The sequence below is a fragment of the Balaenoptera musculus genome, chromosome 8 (genome assembly GCF_009873245.2).
Source record: "Balaenoptera musculus isolate JJ_BM4_2016_0621 chromosome 8, mBalMus1.pri.v3, whole genome shotgun sequence".
In the NCBI taxonomy this organism is placed as follows: Eukaryota; Metazoa; Chordata; class Mammalia; order Artiodactyla; family Balaenopteridae; genus Balaenoptera; species Balaenoptera musculus.
This window is the reverse complement of record NC_045792.1, coordinates 107,754,329-107,770,160: the sequence shown is the minus strand read 5'-3', so window position 1 is coordinate 107,770,160 and position 15,832 is coordinate 107,754,329. Positions and strand designations below refer to the sequence as shown.

The following is a 15,832-nucleotide window of genomic DNA, read 5'->3' as shown; positions in this document are numbered from 1 at the left end:
CGTGGGCCCTGGAAGGGACTTTAATGGCCTTGCTGTCCCCAGGCCCTGGGACTTGGGTGTGACGCTGTGACATCTGAATACGACCTCCACCACGATGCCCAGGACCTGGGTTTTCCCTCTGCTTCTCCCGCAGGCTGACCCCCCGGAACCTGCTCGGGCCCCAGACGTCACCTACTTCCATGCTTCACAGCCTCGCAGACCTGGTGGCACATGGAGTAGACGAGACAGGCGGTGGCCCCGCTGTCCACCCCGCCGCTCAGGGGCAGGAAGAACCCCGCCTGGAACGGGCCGACCAGACGGGGGTGTGAGCAGCGCCTCTGGGACGCAATGCGCCCCCAGATGAGCCCGGCTCCCCCTGCAAAAATGAGCACCCACAAAATACTCTCCCTGGGGGAGGGGAAAAGATGCCCTGCACGTTCCAGGATGGACTTTCTAGAAGGCAAAGGGGCCTCCACTGTGGAGGGTCTAAGGCTGGGTCTCCACGGTGAATTACAGACACGCACGATCACGAAACTGGCAGGGGGCGGGGAGTCTCGTAACTCAGTGTCATCAGACAGGACCCCAAAGACGGAGCCAAAGCTCAGTGGGACCTTTGGGCTCTGGCTAGTGTAGCCGAGGTTCCCGACTGAAGCAGAGCCAAGAAACGCTTGCATTAAAAAAAAAGTCACCAGCCAGCCGCAGGATCAAACGCAAACCAACCGGTAGAAGGAGCAGAGGGGGGTGGTGAGACACTGACGCCTTACCTGTTGGCTACGTCTTAAAAAATCCCAGAGCCAGCATGCAGGTCCGAGGCTGGGGAATGATGGGAAGCATTAGGACGGGGAGCTGCTGACCTGGTCCACAGCTCACCTGGGGGCAGGTGCCAAGGTGGGCGCAGCGCCCATGAGAGCCGCCAGCACGACGCCCGGGTCTCTGTTTTAAGCACTTTGCGTGAATGATCTCATTTGAAATCTCAAAACAGCCCCAGGGGGCAGGTGCTATCATTCGCCCCGTTGTGAAATGGCACAGGAAGGCAAGAACAGCGTCTCTGTGCCCAGGGGTCCAGGGCAAGGAGTGGCAGGGCTGAGCGTGGGCCAGGGGGTCCGGCTGCAGCGTCAAGTGCAGGCTTTGGAGACCAGGACACGCTGGCCCTGCAGCACCACCTGGCGGTGCGGCAGGGGATGGGGGGTGCCCGGGGGACAACAGGACCCCCCTCCAGCATCCCAAGGGCCCCCACCTGATCTCCTCGGCGGGACTGTGGTATTTCCACTCAACGGGCTCAGAGAGCGGCTCCAGCAGGTCCTCGTGGCAGGACAGGGCGAAGTCCACCTTCACACGGGGGTAGGGGCTCACCTTGCTGGCCTGGGAAGGACACCCCCTCAGCGCTGGTACCCGTACAGGCCCCTGGGATGACTGCAGCCAGTGGGGGGGAACACAGCTCAGAACCCCACTGGGGACCCTTCACGGCCACCAGGACGGCCAGAACAGAGGTGGATGTAGCAAACACTGGCAGGGATGTGGGGAACCCAGAGCCCTTGCACAGCGCTGGGGGGACGTGAGATGCAGCAGTGGCTGAGGACAGCCTGGCAGGGCCTCTTACAGTTAAACAGGGAGCCACCACAGGACCCTGCAGTCCCCAGGTACATAACAAAGGACACGCAGACACGTCCACACAGACACCTGGGCATATGTCCACAGCAGCACGATTCATCACAGACAGAGCGGAAATGGTCCAGACGTGCATTGACAGATGAATGGACAAACAGCACGTGGTCTATCCATCAGTGGAATATTATTCAGCCATAAAAAGGAACAAAGCACTAACACACGCTACAGCATGGATGAACCACAAAACATTATTCTCAGCGAAAAAAGTCAGACGCAAAAGGCCACATGTGATATGATTCCATTTCTATGAAACGTCCAGAATTGGCAAATCCATAGAGACAATGCAGACTGATGGTTGCCGGGGGCCCTGGGGGAGGTGAACGGGGAGTAGCAGCTCATGGGTCCGGGTTTCTTTTGGGTGATAAGAATGTTTTGACACTGATTGTGGTGACGCTGCTTGACTCCACGAATAAACTAAAAACCACTGAAACATGTGCCGAAATCAGTGAATTGTGTGGTAAGGGAATGACATCTCAATAAAGCTGTTATTAAAAAAAATTCTGGGTCTTTGATGCGCATCCCATGTGTGTGTCTATGAGCACTTACCGCCAGGTTTCGAGATGAAATCTCTGCCCTGTAGCTTCTGACGTCCTCCAAATCCAACGTGGCAGTGAGGACTTCCTGGAGAAGGGAGTTTCAAAGAGAAATCGTGATTTCCTGTTTTGTTTTTTTCACTCACACGTCTAATTTGTTTTCATAGGTGTGCCAAATGGCACCCGATGAGTTATGCCTTCTAAGGCAGGGACTGGGGGTCCAGGGAGAGGGGACAGCCAGTGGTGCTACCGACCCAAAGCCCTTTCCTCTTGTCGTTGCCACGAGAACTTCCATTGAATGGCCGGTGATTCGTTAATCACAGCACAGGACACAATCCTGTCAATAAATGTCTGCTGGGGCTTCTGAGAAAGCTTCTTAAAAAGACACATGAGGAGCAACGGCCCCTTTTCTGCCTTTGAATGGGGCTGCACGAAGATGGCATGGCTGGAGCTCCTGCAGCCATCCTGTGACCAAGAGGCAACTGAAAATGAAACCCACACAGAGGAAGGCCCAGATGGAGAGTGACAGAGGGGTGGAGCCAGAGCCCCGGCAGTCATCACGTCGGGGTCCTGGCCTGGACGTGCTTCCTGTGTTCTAGGAGGTGATGCTTCATTGCCTTTGAACCCAGATGAGATGGGGGTTCTGCCACTTGCAACAAATTACAGAAAAGGGAAAAGTTTTAACTCATAGACGTTATTCCTTCCCTTATGGAGAAAAAAAACACTCATCAAATTATATTATGAGGACATTGTCTCATACACACAGGTGCAGGACAGCAAGAACTGCTTCTGGGCACCACTGGGGGACACAGGGTGGCTGGGCCCCTGCTCCTGCCGCTGGGCTGGGGACAGATACCTGTGTCAACAGTGGGCCTAACTCAAGCTGGAAACGCCCGTGAAGAGACAGAGAGCCAAAAAGAGGTGCCGCGTCCTTCGGTTCTCCTGTCCTTTCCCAAGTGGTGGGTTGACAAACCCACAGAAAGTGAGAAGACGCCAGAGGAGTGAACCCTTCCTGAGAAGGAGGCTCCAGTCCACTTTCCCCAGAACTAGGTTAGCTTTGCCCAAAGGCTCGATCGAGGCTGTGAGAAGCATGTGCCCTGGAGAAGGTCAGCTGACCACGGAGGAGACGGCAGAACAGAAGGGCACTGCCCTGGCCCCAGGGCAGTGATGCCACCTCCATCCTGAACGCTCAGGCAAAATCAGAGAATTCTGGCTCAAAAGCCCCCTCCAGGGGGTGGGAGACAATGGTCCCCAGGTTTCTGTATGGCGAAGCATCACTGTGTGCTTGATGAAATGGGGGTTCCTGGGGGGGCCTGGACGGGGTCCAGAACCTGCAGTGACCTGCACGCCTGCTCATCCTGGAGCAGGTGACCCCCCAACCCCACTGCCAGTCAATCCTGCCACCAGGTGCCTGTGGCTCTGACGTTTGGCTGAGTGTTTTGGCCAAACCGACGTGCACTGAAGCATGTTTGGAGCAGATGAACACCTAGCTGTGTGCATGGACTTCATCTTCCCCTCCAAAGCCCTTCCGTCTTTAACATGGTTAATACTGAACAAGAGGACGCCTTTGGGGACGCAGCCACTTGGAAAGCAAGGTCTGGGGGACCACGATCAGGAGAACTTTTGCAGGGAGACGGAGCGTTCCCGCTGCCGGGGCCCAGACTGCCAAACCTTGGGCTTCCCTCCGGGCGAGAAAACACCATGGGATTCTTTTCAAAGTTCCATTCCTCGGTCCATTTTGAAACCGAAGTTTGGTTTCATAACCACTTCCTTGCCAACAGCCCCAAGGAGACTGCGGAAGGCATGAAACATCACCCCGTCTGCGGGGATGCCAAGGAGGTGAAGCAACAGAAGTTACAACAGAGGGTCCTGTAGACTTTCTTATTCTGTGACACCGCTTGCCTTACTCCGGCAGAGCAATCCCCAGAGACTTTTTTTTTGCTACCACTTGCCTCTGTGAATGAGCATTTTCAACACTTGTTTCTAAATAAACCCAAGCTGGATCCAAAGACAAGATGGGCGATGCCATATGAAGCCCATACTGACCATCTGAGGCCAGTAAAAGTGACCCTTCCCGGCAGCACTGAAAGTTACGTTGTGTTGCGTTTGCAGAATTGGAATCTATTCCCATTTTTTTGCCAGTAACAGCCATTTTCCTTCTTGGGTGCTTAAAAAAAAAAAAAAAAAACCAACAGGGAGAGCCACACGATGCTCTACAAGCACCTTTTCATCTCGTCTTACCCTCTCTGTAAAGGAAACTAATGTCCAATCATATGGGAAAGCTCTGCACCCACGTTAGTATGTTTTTAGAAGCAGAGGGTGTGCAGTTTTCATATTTGTGGCCCCAGTGAGGTTACGACCCCGTTGGGGGCACGTGCCCCCCGTGCCCCCAGCTGGTCATCAGCCCAGTGAGATCGGGGTGCCCCCCAGAACGAGGAGGGTGGGGGGTCTCCAATGCTGCTTCCAGAACCCGCGGGGCAAGGCCCACAGGGAACGTGCGCTGCCTTGACCTCTGGGGAAAACCCCCTAATGGCCCACCTGCAAGCCCCCTCCTGGCTCCGCCCCCATGGACGGGCTCCGCTCTCATCACGGGGACCGGGCGCGGTGTCTGCTCATTCCCGAGGACTGGCTCCAGTTCCCCGCCAGCCCCGGCTGTGGGATTCTTCAAACAAGCCCATCACGTCCTCCCGGGAACCAGGGGTCACTCCTTGTCACTACAAAGCCCACTCCTCCTGCAGCTCCTGGCCTCTCCCTCGGCTCCAAGTGCAGCCTCGGGGGAACCCTGCAGGGCACGTGGGGCTGATAAACAGCCAGGGATCCCATCCGTCCAGCGTGCTGTGCGGGCGGTCCCCGTAATCTCAGGGTGAGAATCCCTCCCCCACCAAGGAGGTGAAGAGGGAGCAATCAAAACCAGCAGGACCCACCACGGGGGCCATGTCAGACCCCCCCCCCCGTCATGGGGGAGACCAGAGAACACAGCCCCTGAACCAGAGACCCTCCCGCCATCGCACGCGGGCTGGTTCGTACCACGTCGTCCAGAGAGAACTGGGATCCCTGGGCAAAGATGCTGCCGTTCATGGCTATCAGGGCACAGCCGTCGTAGTACAGCCGGTCCCCGTCACAGCCCTTCTGATTGGCCAGCAAGTATATCCCGCCGTTCTGGAAAATGCAGGGGACAGCAATGGTCAACTGTGGTCCATCACCTTCACCCTCTTCTGGCCCAAACACATGAAGCTTCAGATCCCCCCGCGACTGTGTCATAATTAGCCCCCCACTCCAGCAAGAAAATGTGTGCCTCCAGGGAATGCCCGCAGCTATGATGTTCTCGGCCTTCCAAGGTACCAGGCATCACACGAATCATCCATTCTCGCCTCCCAACTACCCTTCAGGGCAGGCGCTGTCACCTCCACCGGGCAGGAGAAGAGATGCAGCTTCAGAGAAGAAAAACCCCCCCAGGTCACGAAGCTGATATTCTGTCCCAGGAGAGAGCAAACACGGCCCCTGGTGTCACGCTGCCAGCAAGAGGGGCAAACTCGTGGGCGTTCCCCGTGCCTTGCTGTGGTGCCAGCGGGCATCCTGGTTCCCGGTCACCATGTCACTTGTCCTGAGACCAGTATGATGGTCAAGTGCCCAGGAACCGGATGGCTGGGGTGTGAGCCCAGGGGCCGCCTGACCGCCACGTACCGAGTGTCCTGCTCCAAAGAGCAGAGGTGTCAACGGCACCTGGCCCGTAGGGCGGTTTTGAGGGTTAAGTGAGGTCAGGCAAGTGGGGCCCGGGAAGCAGAGTCACGCACACCGACGGCTGCGGCTGTAACCAGAGGCACCGAGCGCCCTCACGCTCAGGCCCCACCCAGCGCTGGGCGCCGGGGTCGCAAGTGTGAGACAGACACGCTCCAGCATCCCCGCCGCCACCTACCTTGGTGGTGGCCATGGTCACCAGGTCCACCCTGGCGTGGGCTTTGCGCAGCACGTGGTGGCTGCCTGAGGCGTTGGTGAAGATCTCCACGCCATCCAGGCCCATGTCCACGTGTGGGCTGTGGGCAGAGGAGGGCAAAGGAAAGAGACCGGTGTCCCCAACCCACCCTCCCAGCCCCGCAGCTCCCAGGGCGTCTCCCCGGCTCCAGGCCGTGACGCCAGGAAGGCTGCAAAACCCCCGTCCTCCGGGGCCCAGCGAGGATGGGATGGACGGCGCGGAGGGCAAGGCTGACCTGTGGGGTGTCCAGAGCTCTTCGCAGACCTCACTCCCGATGCAGGTGTCCCGGGTGGAGAGGACAGCGTCCCCAAAGGGCACGGTCTCCTGCGTCGGGAGACCAGAGCGCTTGAGACCCCTTGGCCATCCCGTCTGGGCCATGTACTGAACCAGGACGCCAGATGTCACGTATGAGACTTGCATGAAGGCCACGGTTTTGTTTCAAGTACTAATGAATCCTTCCTCGACCCGGAGCATTCCCAGCCCAGGGGCCAGCAGGCATCTCCTCCGCTGACCCAAGGGCCTCAGTCACACCTGGGAGCCGAGCTCTGAGCTGCCACGAGCTTGATTGTGGCTGCAACTAATTGTGACTCGGTTCCTGAAGTTTCCACGGGCCCAGATGGCCAGCAGCGTCAGCGTCGGCTGGATGCTCTTTTGACATCATCCGTGCTCCCGGGGGTCCCATCCCCATGTCAGAAACGAACGGACTGAGCTCTTACAAAGTTCACGCCAGCCGACGGGTCACCCAGCTCCTGGACGGCAGGGCTGGGGCGGGACGCAGGTCCCTGTGTCTCTAGGAGCTACGTTCGTGACCCCTGAGGGGTGGGAGCTTCCAGGGCAGGGACGAAGCTGCCCCTGAGGCTGCCACATAGGTCTGAGCAGTCACTGACGTGAGCAAGTGCTGACAGGGTCACCCGGGCGTGGGGCCCACCTTGGCCTCCTCTCTCGGGGACCAAGTTTCAGCTGCGCTGCCATTTCACTCAGCCAAGAAATCATCCCCGCGGGCCTGGACCACATCCCAGCCCTCTTGGTTGCGTCCCCTGACGTGTGTGTTAGTGAGTTCAACTCCCTTTATGACCAAGGGCAAGAACCGAGGGGCAGGCCTGGCGTTTTCTGTTCTGATGCTTCCTGCCACGGACACAGCCCTCACCCAGGACCCCGAGCTGGCCGTCCCGGGACCACTGCACACCCTGCAATGGGTGCCTCGCATTCCTTACCACAGGGGTAGGGCTGGAATCCTGACCCCATCTTCCTGTGACAAGACCAGGGCTCGGGGCAACAGGGTGATAAACAAAGCATGCGGGGGGGGGGTCTCAGTGACGGGTCCCCGACCTGAATTATCCAGGTTACAGCAGTTACGGGGCTGGCTTTGCCCTGTTTCTTGAAAACTCCCCTGAACTTTAATCCACTCGCACCCAGGGCCAATTTCTGCAACTTGCTCTCAACCAGTGACAACAAGCAGCATCCTTCCACCTGCAGGCGGCCCCCAGATTGGTTTAGGGGGGTCACTTGGTATGTTTTTGAGGGTATCAAAGGGTCCTAGAAGAATGAAATGGAGGATTTCTCGCAGCAGGGGGGTTGCTGCTGAAATGTTTGTTTCACTCACACACACACACACACACACACACTGTGTTCTGGATCACGATGAACTTAAATTGTTCCCATTGCTGCAATTCACGGTCAGAAAAGTTTCCAGGTCACATGGGAGGCGACCAGACCTGGCTGAGAGCCCCTGTCCCCAACCTCAGCTGTGCCCACCCCTGACTGCCTGCGGGGGGGCACCAACCCAAGCTGGCCCCTCGGACATCCTCTCTTAGGGATCAGAACCGGTGCCAGTGACTTAATCTGGCTCCCGAACAGAGGTGATCTTGGCCCAAGGGCCAGGGAAGTGAGAGGCAGGCGGAGACCCCTGGCATAAAGAGGAAATGGGTCTGGGGGCTGGTGGGATCGGGGAGAAGGGGACTCCTGCCCCACCCCCTCCCCAGATCCATCCCCGAGGTCCAGATGCGTCCCTGCCAACCTGCTCCACTGGGGAGGTTCAGTGTGTCCCCGTGAGCCACCTTGAGTGCAACAGTGAGGGGTGCAGAGAATCGGGTGTCATGGGCTAAACTGTGTCCCCCAAAGTCATATGCGGAAGCCCTAAGCCCCAGCACCTCAGATGTGGCTGTGTTTGGGGATTGGGGTCTTTAAAGAGGAGATGAAGGTAAAATGAGGTCACTAGGGTGGGCCCTAATCCCACAGGACTGGTGTCCTTATAAGAAGAGGAGAAAAGCACACAGACACACACAGAGGGACGACCCCGTGAGGACACAGGGAGGAGACGGCCGTCTACATGCCGAGGAGAGAGGCCTCAGGAGGAACCAGCCCTGCCCACACCTGGACCTCGGATTCCAGCCTCCAGGACTGGAGACAGTGAGTGTCTGTTGTTTAAGCCACCCGGGCTGTGGTGCTTGGTTATGGTGGCCTGAACAAACTGATACACTTGGCAACCAGAATGGAAGCTCAAGCAGGAGCCAAAGAAATCAGGCCCCCCCGAAACACCCCCTCTGTGCCCCTGGCTCTCAACGCCCCGCAGGAAGTGGACAGCACCGGGTCCCAGCTGTCCCACCTCAGCAGCTTCCAGGACGAAGGGGATGGTCGAGGCCCCTGGATAAGGCTGCAAAGTCAAAGCTCTTCAGGCCTGGCCAGCCAGGTGCAAAAGACGCCAAGCCAAGACAAGACAGATTTCTGCTGCTGAGTTTTCACAGAATGAACAGGCGGCCAAGGAAAGTCCTTCATGAGTTTTATAACTAGAAACCCTCCAAACTCGGCTTCTTGGGCAGTCCCTAAGCCCGAGCCCCAGCCCAGCAGGGAACAGCCGGCCGGCCGAGGTGGGGCAGGAGCCCCCTTCCCCAGGCTCCCCCGAGCCCTCTACCCCGCTGTGTGAGCCAGAGGAGAGGAGAGGGCAGGAACAGGACAGGCATCACACAGGGGAAAGGAGACGCCCACCGTCCCCCCCCCCATGCTCCCGGGACCCTCCCCACTTGTTACAGACATCACCCCTTTGTTTGTGCTCCTTACACGGGCCATGGTGATGCCCGTTACTTTGACCCAAAGGGTCCTGCCCCCACGGCCCACCCCAGAGTGACGTCTGACCGAGAATGGGTTTTCTTCTCCGAGACTCACTCACCTGCTTTGTCAGGTCCTGTATCATCCGGGGAAGAAAATATTCCTCTGTTTGCCTGGAAAGGAAACCACCACAGATGTGAGGAGGACCATCTCGGGAAATATGCAGAACGGCACCCAAACGTAAAGCGAAACTCAAAATGAGAGCTTGGAACTGATGAGCTGGCAAAGGAACTGTCAATTTAAGGTAAAAAGGAAAGTATACGGCGACTCGATGAGGCTCCCAGGCCGCATGACAGTGAGATGCTTGGTGCTCTCCTACCATTGGCCTGGCTTCCCCACACTTTTGTAACTGACCGGGACACCATGGGGGCCTTCCTGGGACAGGCCTTCCCCCACAACCTCTGCCTTAGCTCCTCTCTGAAGTACCCAGATAACAGTATTTGATGCACATTTCCCGAGTTGTTTTACAGATGTGAACACCCCCCTACCACCAGCACCAAATGGAAGAACTCCTCGATGACCATGAACACATAGACCCAGGCCTCCTGGAGCCTAAGGACTGATCATATTAACCCCTGTGACACCACCCTGCTGCCTCACCGTCAGCCAGTCAGAGAATTGTGCACAAGCTGATCACGTACCCTGCAAGACCCTCCTCTCCTGGCCTTGAAAAATGCTTCACCAAAACCCTTCGGGGAGTTTGAGGCTTCTCAGGGCCTGAGCCACCTCGTCTCCTTGCATGGCCCTGCAAAAAACCTTTCTCTGCTCCCGACTCTGACATTTCAGTTTGTTTGGCCTCACTGTGCATCGGGCACACGAACTTGCGTTAACACTTTCATGCACGGCATCTGAGAGGCACGTCACGGGGATTATCTGAAAAGAAGTCATATTTCCCCACGGAGAAATCCAGGTGGAATTCCTGATCAAAGTTCCTGAATCAAAATGATCACACTGCATGAACCCAACATACGGTGACAAACCGATATCATCACTGAAGTAATAAAATAACGTTCCAAATTGTATGAGCTGGACAGAGAGTTTAATACACAACTTTAGTACAAGCCATCCCACGGTTTACGCTAAAAGGTAGAATTCGAACAATAGATCGTTTCCAAATCTGACCTCAAATAGGCTATTACCAGATGCACCATTAAGACATTTAATTAACTAGATTTCTTTTTGCTTTCTTAGAATTCACAAGAACTTTCTGGGAGATTTTAGTGGCTTTTCCTTAAGTAAATTTTAAAAGCAGAGAAATTGAGAGGACAATGCTGTTTCTCCCTCACTAGTGAAGGGAACAGAGACTGTAGACGTCCTCTGACCCCCGAGCTGCCTTGGCATCCCATAATGAGCGCTCAGTTCACCGTCGGTAGGCTTGTTGATGGCGATGCTACTGCATCACAATTTGTTTTACAGGGAAGAGATGCTCCAAGGTTTCTCCCTTCACCCTCGCCTCTCCCCTCAATTTGCACGAAGATCCATTCAGAACCAGACGCAGGCAAGCCCACCAGGGAACGATGCAGGTTCACCTTTGCTCCTCCCCACCCCCTGCTCCAAAGCCAACCTACACCTGGCGGATGGCTCATGAGGTTCGCACGGTTCATTAACGAGCCAAAGTATCAACAATAAACCCTCCGGATCGGCAGTGAGTCATTCCAAGCTGGCTTCACGCTGGCCTGACCCATCTTTCCAGCTGCCTCCACACCTGAACTCCTCCTGCTCTGCATAGCTCCTCTGATGGGATGTTCTTCTTCCTCAGCAAACATGCCTTGGAGAAACCCTAGCAGCATATCTGCCGAGAAACCACTTCTGGCCATGCTAATTTCAAGTCTTTTCTGGTCCCCTGGGAGATACAAAAGCCCCCTCGACACCCCCACCCCCTGACACCACCGTCTTGCTGGGCTCAGATTTGGGGCATCCACCTAAGAATCTAATGAAAATGAACCTAGATTCTTAAGTTCTCTGCAGTCAAGAACTGGGCCTTTTTTTCTGTTTTCCTACAAAAGCCTGAAATAGCATCTTGAAGCTGTGATGGACTCATTACTAAAGCAGGGACACAGTGACATAACCATTTTATTGTCACCATTTTGGCACAACTCCCGAAGGGTAAAAACTCTGTTTTGTTTTTTAACTGTACCAAATGAAAGCTTCTGGTTCCAGCTCAACATCCACTGCCACCCTTTCTACAGGCATCATTAAATGAGTGATGGTCTGAAAGGATTCAACATTTCAACATTAGAAATGGAGAAAAAGAAAAGTGAACTAGAGATCTATACTGGTATAGAATTAGAGATAACAGAAGCCAATGCAAGATCGCGAAGATAATCAGACAGTAGAAGACAAAAAGCAAGCTCAAAACTAAGAAAATAATTTGAAAAATTAAAACATTTAAAGATATGAAAACATATTAGGTGCATCAAAGAACAGAACACATAGGGAACCCTTGGGTGCTGCTGGTGGGTATGTAAATTGGTACAGCCACTGTGGAAAACAGTACGGATGTTCCTCAAAAAACTAAAAATAGAGCTACCATATGATCCAGCAATCCCAATCCTGGGCATATATCTGAAGAAAACAAAGACGTAATTTGAAAAGTTAAATGCACCCCAATGTTCATAGCAGCACATTTACAATAGCCAAGACATGGAAGCAACCTGTGTCCGTTAATAGATGAATGGATAAAGAAGATGTGATACAGGGGCTTTCCTGGTGGCGCAGTGGTTGAGAATCTGCCCGCCAATGCAGGGCACACGGGTTCCAGCCCTGGTCTGGGAAGATCCCACATGCCACGGAGCAACTGGGCCCGTGAGCCACAATTACTGAGCCTGCGCGTCTGGAGCCTGTGCTCCGCAACAAGAGAGGCTGCGATAGTGAGAGGCCTGTGCACCGCGATGAAGAGTGGCCCCCGCTTGCCACAACTGGAGAAAGCCCTCGCACAGAAACGAAGACCCAACACAGCCATAAATAAATAAATAAATTAAAAAAAAAAAAAAGAGTCTCTTATAAAAAAAAAAAAGAAGATGTGATACATATACACAATGAACTACTACTCAGCCATAAAAAAGAATGAAATTTTACCATTTGCAACATTATGGATGGACTTGGAGGGCATTATGCTTAGTGAAATAAGTTACATAGAGAAAGATAAACACTGTATAATATCACTTATATGTGGAATCTAAAAAATAAAACAAACTAGTGAATATAACAAAAAAGAAACAGATTCACAGATATATAGAACAAACTAGGGGTTACCAGTGGGAAGAGGGAAGCTTGTTTCAGAAGCTGATCACAGGAATCTCTCTTTGGATGAAAATCAGAGGCCCCATGACCTGCAACCAGGGATTATACATACTAAAAAAGTCATCATTTAAAGGACTCTCTCTCCAACTTAGGTGAAAGGACCCTTATCAGGTATTCATAAGTAGCTCAAGCACAGTGAAACAAGGGAACTGACTCTTGAGTTCATATTTCCCACTTATGAGGGGTCTCTGCATCAGACTGGTCTACAGAAAGGACTGCTGACCCAAACAACACCCACCCCAGGATGAGAAGAAGACAGCAGTGGTAGACAGCTGACCCAAGAATCTGGACCAGACCCATTCTACTAATTCAATTTACTGTTTACCAAATATTTGTCTCCCCTATCAACATTAAAGTTATTGTTTTACTTCTAACCATACCTTTGCCTCCAAAGTTCGGATGGAAAGAAAATTCTCTAGTGAAGTTGTCACAGAGTATAAGTACTCGTGACATGTACCACTGCTTGCTTTAAGTCTACTGCTAAAAGCACATGTAAAGTGTTTCCGTGACAATTCAGTGTAATTGATAAAATGTATAGCCTATAAAAGGTTTCCTTGCTAGCATACTTCTGTGCTTGTTCACTGAGTCTGATTAGTTTCCCCAACGTGGATAACTAGGCATATATATTTGTTTATATCTATATCAAGCTGGCCTAGCACCGAGTGATATGATGGACCCATGGCAGGCAGCAACCACCCTGGCATCGAGGGACAAATATTTTGATCATAAATGCTTTCTATCAAAAGATCTGCAATCAAAAGAGGAAAATGATGGAGGAAATTTTCACATGTTGAGGTATGGGGAAGTCATTCTGGCTTATACATGATTTAACTTAAACTTTATACTAACCAGAATGACCTGTTTTGTGGCCTATCAAACATGCATTGTACATCTGCTTTAACCACTGAAGAAAAGAGTAGATTCAAAAATCAAAATAGAGTAACTGTGGTTCAGGCATCCAAAATAGAGCTGGATGGCCATTGTGGGTGTGGTTTCAGACATGCTCCAGTATTACTGAGAACTTGAATTTTCTGAACTGTATCAGACTCAAGGACACCACTAGCTGTCCCCAAAACAGTATCTGCTAGCTGCCAATTGCAAACTTATGTCCTCAAGGTCTCCTCTTGTAACTATGAAATCTTTTACTTTAGGAATAGCAGCAAACGAGACAGCTCAAGCCATAGCCTCCCAGCAGAGGGCTCTAGATTCTTTAGCCAGAAGGCTACTAGACAATAAAATTGCTTTAGATTATATTTTAACAGAAAAAGGGGGCATGTATGTAGTGGCCAATAGTTCCTGTTATGTATGTATTAATATCACATCAGAAGTTAAAACCTATTTAGATAAAATCAGACAAAAGGCAGCTTGGCTCCAACGAATGTCATCCCAAAAAGCTGGATTTGATCTCTTAAGAAATATCTTTTCATGGATCCCAGCAAGAATAAGGTCTATGTTTGAGGGACTGGTTAAACTAGGTATTATCGTTTTGTGTTTGCTATGATTTATATCGCTTTTTGTCATAACTCTCTACTTGCTGTTCATCTTGTATCCTTAAGTCCAAAGTCTTGGCCTCATCTTGGGATTTGTGAGTATTTGCAATCAAATTTGAAACAGTTTCATTCCTCAAAACTTTGTTAGGCCTACATCCCTCTTCAGTAGGAAGCAGCCAGAGCGGTCATGGCCCCCTTTCCTCAAGACTGAGGAATGATTAAAAGGCGGGGGGACTGAAACCATGCCCCCTAGAGTTAACAGAGTTAACAGAAGCTGATGGCTAAAAGGAATTCTTGAGCTTGTCTTGCAGAGCAGCAGATTGGGGAACAGCTTGTTAAAACCCCTCTGCTTGTAAACCGCCTTTACTGATGTAGCTCACTTTAGTTATTTTTTTCTTTCTTTTTTTCCTCTCTTTAATTGAATACGTTCCCAGCTTCACGTAGCCCAGTTGTTTTACAAGAACGTGGAGGTTGGCTCATCGGTTACCAGGGAAACCAGCAAAGGGGCACGTCCCTTACCGCCCCTTTGATAAACTGTCATAGTGGAGATAGTTCTGATCTAAAGATTAGAACAGTCGTCACTAGCTGGGGCCGGGGGGCAAGTATGTAGGCATTTACTGATTAGGCTCTATGACTAAGAGGGAAGGTGAGTCAGGTGAGTGGGGTGTAGGTGAGGCGGGGACTGGTCCAGCAGGGATGTACAGAGAGCAAGAGTGCAGCCATCTTGGGTGGCCTGACTGCACAGCTGCAAACCTCAGCATCTCAGCATTTGGTTTGCTGCATGTTGGACAAATGGATGTGTCCACAGTTACAGACTTGTGATTGGCATCTGAAGTAGGGTGGGGGGCAGTTCAGTGGGGCTGAGCCCTGAACCTGTGGGGTCGGACACTACCTCCAGGTAGACAGTATCAGCACTGAGTTCATTGCCTGGTGGTGGTAGAATCGTAGAAGGCTACTGGATGCTGAGTTCCAGCAAATGAGTGACTGACAGGGGAAGACAGTCATCCAGGAGGCTGAGCAAACCCAGGAGGGGAGAGAAGTCCCAGAGAACTGTGACAGGGAGGGGCTGCCGGCTGTGCAGCCAGCCTGGGGGAAAATGAGCAGACTGGGGCAGGAAGTGCCTGTCTGTCTGTGGGAGGAGTGTTGGGCGAGAACAGAGATTGAAAGCAAAGGAACTTGACACTGGTCGACTCCAGGCAGGAGAAATGAGTGAAGAAACACGGATTCAGAACACAATCTGCAGCTCAGCTGTGAACGTAGATATCGGCCGATCGTGAAACACTGAGCTGTGACTGGTTAGAGAGAATCAGCAAGCCCAAAATGGAGTCATCTGCCCCAAGACAGGAAACCAACACTTAACTGCAGTTTCAACCTTTAAGAACAGTCAGTCTGACATGTCCTGATCACACTGGGGAGGCAGGCTCTGCACGATGAAGACCCTGCTGTTACTATTCACAAGAGCCAAGACACGGAAACAACCTAAATGTCCATCGACAGATGAATGGATAAAGAAGATGTAGTATATATATGCAATGGAGTATTACTCAGCCCTAAAAAAGAACGAAATAATGCCATTTGCCACAACATGGATGGACCTAGAGGTGATCATACTAAGTGAAGTAAGTCAGACAGAGAGAGACAAATACCATATGATATCACTTATATGTGGAATCTAAAATATGACACAAATGAACTTATCTACGAAAGAGAAACAGACTTACAGACATAGAGAACAGACTTGTGGTTGCCAAGGGGGAGGGGGGTAGGGGGAGGGAAGGATT

The 15,832-nt window shown here is 52.4% G+C and overlaps 1 protein-coding gene across 1 annotated transcript in view; it reads right to left on the bottom strand.

Annotated features, from left to right (window-relative positions):
- NADSYN1 (NAD synthetase 1) overlaps positions 1-15,832 on the bottom strand; it is a 33,442-nt gene that overhangs the window by 6,999 nt on the left and 10,611 nt on the right. Inside the window, 8 exon segments of the mRNA XM_036860713.1 lie at positions 176-278; positions 744-792; positions 1,217-1,341; positions 2,194-2,268; positions 5,208-5,339; positions 6,097-6,214; positions 6,389-6,477; positions 9,320-9,371. Coding sequence (XP_036716608.1) covers positions 176-278; positions 744-792; positions 1,217-1,341; positions 2,194-2,268; positions 5,208-5,339; positions 6,097-6,214; positions 6,389-6,477; positions 9,320-9,371 — 743 coding nt within the window.